We start from the raw sequence: 7,561 nt of genomic DNA, 5'->3' as shown, positions 1-7,561 counted from the left end.
ACACACGCTCCCAACAGAAGCGCACGCAAAGCGGCAAGGAAAAAAGAAGTCGGCAACAGCAAAGCCGAGAGAGAGACACAGCGCGTTAACAAGGCGCGGGTAGAAACGCGAGTGAAAGCGCTAAGCAGGCATAAATCGTAAGTAGCAATATATATACCAAAGCACAATCAGTATAATAATAAGCAAAATGCACTTAACTGGCTGCGGAGCAGCAAATAAAGAGGATGGGATACATGACCTTTTATACTATGGTCTTTATGGTTGGTCACGTGATACCCTGGTGTTCATGGGTACTGTAGTTTTTTACTGTTTTTTATTGGCTGCTGAGCACTTCTAATAAAGAAATGAGAAAGCATAATCGGAGCCTCCTGTCCTGCCATAGAATTGTCCAACCCTAATTGCTTTTTAAAATGTAATCTTGAGTGATTTGCAACTTGTATATATGTAATCCTAACCACTAGTATCTGTAGTAAACATATTTACTTACTACCCTTCTTATGTAAATTTAGAGTTTTTCTGTTTGTTTCTTCTCCTTGAGTGAATCTTCATCTTGTATATATGCATCTAACCTCTAGTATCTGTAGTAGACGTATGTACTTACTACTAACTGTTCTTTTGTGAATTTAGAGTTGTTCTGTCTGTATCAGTTATGTAACTCATGTACTCCGAAGTCCTTATGTAGTGTGACTGGTCCTTTAGTAAAGCGCTCTGACACCTTTGGGTCTTTTTTCCTGCTTCCACTTTTTCCTCCTGTAATGTACCGTTTGCTACCTCTTGTATTTTGGTTGCTCACTATTGTCACTTTTGCCTCATGTAACTTAACGTTTGCTTTTGTAATTTGTTCACTTGTAATTTTCTCCTCATGTTTGATTACTATTCCTATTGTGAAGCGCTCTGACACCTTCGGGTAAAGTCCGCGCTATATAAAATCGCATAAATAAATAAAAATAAATATTAATAATAAACAGAAGAAACCGGCTCGACCGGTTTTCACTTGAAGGGCTCTGATGTACACCTCGGCAGGGACATAATTCCTGTCCTCTTTCTTCTTCCATGAGTTTAGCTGCACAGCAAATATAACAGTCACGTGGTCGTTTCTGTAGGTCTCTCCGTTGTCCCTCTCAGGCGCTTGACAGGCGCTCGTCCTTTCTACGTTGCGCCGCGTAAACCAATCGAAGTTTAGGGAAGGGAGGCGGTGGCTGAACTACCCAATAAAGACAGTGGAAGTCCAACACGGCTCTTTTGCCTTGGGCTTCTGGTGACCAATAGGAAGGATATTAGCCGGGTCACAGTGGTGAAAGGTTGAACTGAAGATTAGAGTCTGGAAGCAAGATGAGGGCAGCACGGGCACTGAGGGTAACTATGCTCAACTTAATATATAGGAGGTAGCTTCTGTTAACCGGTTCACACCGCATAGCGGTGGAATAGACCAGTGTTTGTAGTACAACTATAAACGGTTAATAGAGTTAGGGGAGGGACTAAAGGCTAGGCTGCATGGGGCCCCAACGTGTGAAAATGTGAAACGGGTTAAAAGCCTGAGCCATTTGTAAAGCGGTAGTTTTCTATGTGAAGAGCTCCTGAATCATACGGGTTGGAGTGGGGTTGAGTAAAGGAGTCTAGTATAAAACTACTACCGAGGAAGATAGGTTAAGGACATGCAAGGTGGTTATATCGGCCAAACGGCCCATGTCCTGCATACATCCAATCCTAGCTTTGTAACGTATAGAACATTATATACTTGGACTAGTAATTTTATTGCATAAGTGGTATGAAAGTGTCGCAAGTCACTAGGACATGTGTCTGCCAGAAGGGCAATACATGAAGGTTAATCCTAGGCTATATGTATCGTTCTTCCCAACATTGGTACTTGCAGTGTATCTATCCAAAAGCGCCAATCGGGTTTCCCTGTGATAGCATGTACCATCCTCCATCTTGTGAGTTGCAGCCTCCCTGTGCCCCAGATTGCAGTGAGCAGAGTCCAGGAAGTGGTAAGGAGGCAGACTAGGGCTGTCTCTTCCCCTTCCCCAAAACAAAAGTTTATAAAAAAAATGATTTTCACTTTCTGTGATTTGTCTATGCCTGTGGTTGTTACAGTTTAAAATTGTAGTTTTTAACCTGCCTGTGATTGGATATTTTATCACCTGTTTTGTGTTTAAACTTGTGTTTTTTCCTGACCATGATTGCTTCCATTTAACATGTTGAATTGTGGGATTTCCAGTCTAAACTCTGTAGTTTTTCCCTCTCATTGCTGATGACTTTCAGTTTTTCCTCCAGATTTCTCCTTTGCTCTGTGCTAAGACCTGTATGTTAAAACGGTGCACCCCCAGCCACCATTTTGTGTTCACAAGCCAGTGAAACCAGCCCCCCTGCCTCCATCCCCCCCCCCAGCAACTGGGATATTCTACATCAGAGGGTGCTTCTGTGAGCTGTTTAAACTGTGTTACTAGGGACTGTGCACTTCGTTTTTTTGGCCAGGAGAGGGAGTACAGTTTTATTCAAACAGTATTGTTGGATTTTAAGTTAGTGAGGCCTTTTCCTGCAGAAGTCCAAAGTGAAGATGTGACCCTGTCTGTCTCCTAGGAGATTCTGAACAGGAAAAGCAGCTCCCCACCAGGGCTTGGGTTCCCATTGGCTGACGGGGTCACCTGATTACTAGGGCTATAAAAGGCCAGGGTTAGGGCGTCGAGGTTATGGGCGGAGAGGACAAGGTCAGTTGCCAGTTTGAGAGTGACCAGGGCCAGAAATGCTGCCCAATGTACATACCTCCCTTATGCATTTATATACTTTCAATGTACTTATGGATCTATATATTTATCACTTTCTTCTAAATTAGCACTTCCAATGCACTTCCCTATTTCTCAGCCTATACTTCGCTTAATATATCCTCTACATCCACTCTCTCATTTAACCCCATACACCATACCACTACTATGATCCACAAAATAACCCTTTCTAGACTCTCCTACTCTACCCCTCCTTGAATAATCTTACACCTCTTTTACTATACCGATCCCCCAAAACAAACCTTTCTAAACTCTTCCCTCTTTTCTAAACCTCCCCAACCCTTCTCAATCCAAATAACTGACTAACATATCCACCACTAAAATGTGTTGTATGATAGGTTGTATGTTATCATGTATCTTTTATGGCTGAATCAGTCGAAATAAAGATCAATCATCATCATCATCAAAATGACTTTCATGTTTCACACTAATCCTGATGGGTTCCAAAGTAGCGTGATACTTGCGCTTCAAAACCCCATCAGGGGTAGCAAGCGCTATATAAATAAAAACCTCTTTCCCTTCACTATCCCGCCACCTACCCTTCTCTACCCAAATAACTGATTAACATGTCCACTCAAATTACTTCATATGTAACTATACTAATTTTCAACACTAATCCTTTGAGTTCCGGAGTGGCGTGCTAATCGCCAGAAAAGCACTTCAACATTCATCAGGGATAACAAGCCCTATATGAATACAAACCTTTTTTCCTCCTCTATCCTTCTGCTATCATTCCAAATCCAAATAACTGACTAACCAATCCACCACTTAAAATGTACTTGCATGTTTCACTATACTAATTCAACACTAATCCTCTATGGGTGCCGGAATAGCATGCTACCCACCGAAAAAGCGCTTCAACGCCTCGTCAGGGGTAGTAAACGCTATATAAATGCAATTACAATACAATACAATACCCCCATTTACTTGTAAACAGACGTAAACATCATAGATAATATGGCTGTGCCTGAACGAAGCCTTATAGTTATTTTTTATTGTGTCTTGCTGTTTCGGCGTTTGTAGCTTGGTGCTGCCTCTTTGAGTAAGCCTACTCTCTCTTGGAAAGTCACTTGACTAAAAGGAGCGGCTTGTTTATTCTGGTTTCAGGGAGCAATTATTTGCTAACTTGCTAGACTGGTGACAAACAGTCCCTACAATGGTTGCAGCCCAGTTGCAACCCAGTAACCATTAAGGGCCCAAAGAGCTACAGTCACAGGAGTTTCCCGAATCTTTGGATGAGAGATTCATGTATAAAAGTGAGTTCTGAACCCCATGTTTGAATGAATGGTTGAATGCATTTTATGAACAATTTCAGTTCACCAGGATCTTTTGTGCAACCGTTACAAAAGAGAGCCAGCAGATAAAGTTGCATGGCGACTAAGTGGAACTGAAAGCAAAGTGACATAATAAAATCCAGAGCTTTATGCACCTACTCTTCTTAAAAATTTCCCTAAGCAAATATATGTAAATAGTGGAAGTGAATGGGGAAAAAGGTTGTGGATGAACAGATGGGCAAAGGTGAGGATAAAAGTAGGGGTGCAAGATGACACAATACTGATAATAGGAAGATGACAAAGTGAAATAAAATATTGGGAGCCTTTAGTTTTTTTTATGGTGACGGATATTGTACATAACGTGGAAACAGTTATGGAAAACACATCAGTATGCAAAGAAAAGATTTACGATATTCATGGTTGAAACAAGCAAAGGGACTTTAAAAAACAAGCACAGAAGTTGGAAAAGGTTGTGAAAGTGAAAAAACAAGCATGGACAAGCGCCCATTTGCAACACGCTGTTTATAACAAGAAAGCACAACTATATACAAAGAACAGCCATCAGAAGGTCCTATTTACAAAAAGGAAGTAAAAATACAGTGCAGAGAATGTCACAAAACTTGTAGTCATTGCGGTCAAATGAAATGTTTGGTAAACTGGAAACAATATCCTGAAGAAAGATGTAAATGCTGCTGCTTTCATAACTGTTAATGTGAGCTTTTTTTTAAGCTGGATCTGAAAATCTTATGAAGAGTGACCAAGTCTGAGATGGACGGATAGGGCATTCCATATTGTATGAGCATTGTGACGTGGTGATTTGCCAAAGTTGGGGCAAAGAGCTGGGGCAATACATTTCTATTATTTTCACATATTCAGACAATACATTTTCCTTCTCTGACTGCAGTTAGCTAGGCCAATACATTTCCCTTCATTGCTTGCAAATACCTGGGGCGATGCATTTCCCTTCATTACTTGCAAATTGCTGGATTAATACTCTTCCCTCCATTGCCTGGGGCAATACATTTCCTTCCAGTGCCATCAGATAGCGGGATCAATACATTTTCCTCCTTTGCCAGGAAATAGCAGGGCATTACATGTCGCTATATTTGCAAATAGTTGGATCAGTCCATTTTCCTTCACTGTTTGCAACTACATTAATCTCCACTGCTTTCAAACCACTGGGGCAATGCATTTTGTTTAATTGGTTACACCTAGCTGTGGGACTACATTTCCATCTATTTGCAAATAGTTTGGGCAACACATTTCCCCTCTATAGGGAAAACCATGTTGTCTTCGCTTTTCTACTTCAGAAGTATCCCATATTTCCAGCATAAACCTAATTACTACTTCCCTTATTAGGGGATTTAGCGAAGAAATCAATGAAGAGCAATGGATCAATCATATTCTTGATTTTTACCTACATCTTACACACAAGAGCAGATTCTTGGTGTCATGAGTTACCTTCCCAAGAGACCATTGAGTTTGTTGCTTATTGTGGCACAGCACATCGTTGCTTCTGCTCTGAGGGTTACAAACTGAGCAGGACTACCATACAACCCTCGTGACTCTGCACCTTCGCTCATTGCCAGCACATTTTATTACTAGAACTCTGTGTACCCAGGGCTTCAAGAGCCCTGGGTTCTGTGAGGAACCCCCATGATAGCCTCTGCATTTTCACCATTTATGGTCATGGTATGATCCAACCTTGTCTCCAGGTGCTTTAGGGAATCCTAGAGTCCAACTCGACTTCAGTTGATCCAGGGCCTGCCTCTCACTCTCTCGAATTTAAGGAGATCTTCACTTCTCTTCTGAATGAGTATCTTGATGTCCTTTCCACTTGCTCTGGGAGAAGCCTACAAGGCAACTCAAATGTAGCAAGAATTCTGAGTAATTCGTCTCTTGTGCTATGGTACTTTCTCAGTATCTGCCCCTTTTTAGCTCATCATCAGCCGTCTTCCAGATGCCCATGCCACACACCTGGGCACACACGCCTCAGAAACATCGGAATCCAAGGAAAATCTCTAGAATGGATCACCTCGTTCCTGGCCGGAAGAACTCAGAGAGTACGCCTCCCACCATTCAAGTCAGAGGCCACTGAAGTCATTTGCGGCGTGCCACAAGGATCTTCACTCAGCCCTACCCTCTTCAACGTATACATGAGCCCCCTCGCGAACATCGCACGCCAACACAACCTCAATATCATCTCCTACGCTGATGACACTCAACTGATCCTCTCACTCACCAAAGACCCTAACACCGCTAAAAACAACCTACATGAAGGAATGAAAGAAGTAGCAGAGTGGATGAAGCACAGCCGTCTAAAACTGAATTCAGACAAAACAGAAGTCCTTATCTTAGGTACCTCCCCCTCCGCCTGGGACGACTCTTGGTGGCCAGCGGCCCTTGGAAAAGCACCCATCCCAACGGACCACGCACGAAACCTGGGCGTTATCCTGGACTCCTCACTCTCGATGATCAGACAAGTCAACGCCATCTCATCATCTTGCTTCAACATTCTTCGCATGCTCAAAAAAACATTTCGCTGGATCCCCACCGAGACCAGAAAAACGGTCACCCACGCACTGGTTACAAGCCGCCTAGACTACGGAAACACACTATACGCCGGTACTACCGCAAAACTCCAGAAAAAACTACAACGCATCCAGAACGCATCTGCTAGACTCATACTAGACATCCCGCGTTATGACCACATCTCTGGTCACCTGAAAAACCTCCACTGGCTCCCTGTCAATAAGAGGATAACATTCCGCCTCCTCACCCACGCACACAAAGCACTTTACGAACTTGGACCCGATTGCCTCAACGCGCGACTCTCCTTCTACTCACCCCCCCCCCCGCCAACTACGCTCCTCCAACCAAGCCCTTGCTGCTGTTCCTCGCATCAACAAAACCACCATGGGAGGAAGATCCTTCTCCTACCTGGCAGCCAAAACCTGGAACTCACTCCCTATCCACCTTCGCCTCACTCAAAACCACCTAGCATTCAGAAAGCAACTTAAAACCTGGATATTCGACAAGTAATTCCCCACCCTTCTTCAAGCGCCTTGGGACCCTCCGGGTATGTAGTGCGCTATATAAATTTCTTGACTTGACACGCTGTCCAAGTATTCCACCCAAGTCTCTAGAGGCAGCCAATCTGTACATGCATGCTGCCAACTTTACAACTGCAGTAATATTCTGTATAGCCGACATATAGAAGAGTTTATACTTCCATTGCAACCCATTATATAACTTGACCCTTAGTTTGCACAACACTCTGACACATACCCTCATGGTACAGAATTGACAGATCTGACCCAGATAGTTCTGTTCTAGGCTTTGCTTTACGAATTACATTTACCAGCTGTTAGTCCAAAAGCTAGAAGTGAACGAAGTCAAGACTACAAATCTCAGAAGGCTCCGAGTTGTTTGATGAAGAGCCAGGAGTGGACATTTTAATATCACAGTGGCCTGGACTCACCCAGTAACACTAACATTGTACTG

The 7,561-nt window shown here is 43.0% G+C and overlaps 1 protein-coding gene across 1 annotated transcript in view; it reads left to right on the top strand.

Annotated features, from left to right (window-relative positions):
* The first annotated feature begins 1,102 nt into the window (after window positions 1–1,102).
* ALDH6A1 (aldehyde dehydrogenase 6 family member A1) overlaps window positions 1,103–7,561 on the top strand; it is a 111,463-nt gene continuing 105,004 nt past the window's right edge. Inside the window, exon 1 of the mRNA XM_078659873.1 lies at window positions 1,103–1,356. Within this exon, the coding sequence (XP_078515999.1) occupies window positions 1,333–1,356 (24 nt within the window). The 5' untranslated portion in view covers window positions 1,103–1,332. The remainder of the gene's footprint in view (window positions 1,357–7,561) is intronic.

The sequence above is a fragment of the Lissotriton helveticus genome, chromosome 9 (genome assembly GCF_964261635.1).
Source record: "Lissotriton helveticus chromosome 9, aLisHel1.1, whole genome shotgun sequence".
In the NCBI taxonomy this organism is placed as follows: domain Eukaryota; kingdom Metazoa; phylum Chordata; class Amphibia; order Caudata; family Salamandridae; genus Lissotriton; species Lissotriton helveticus.
This window is presented reverse-complemented; position numbering and strand designations above follow the sequence as displayed.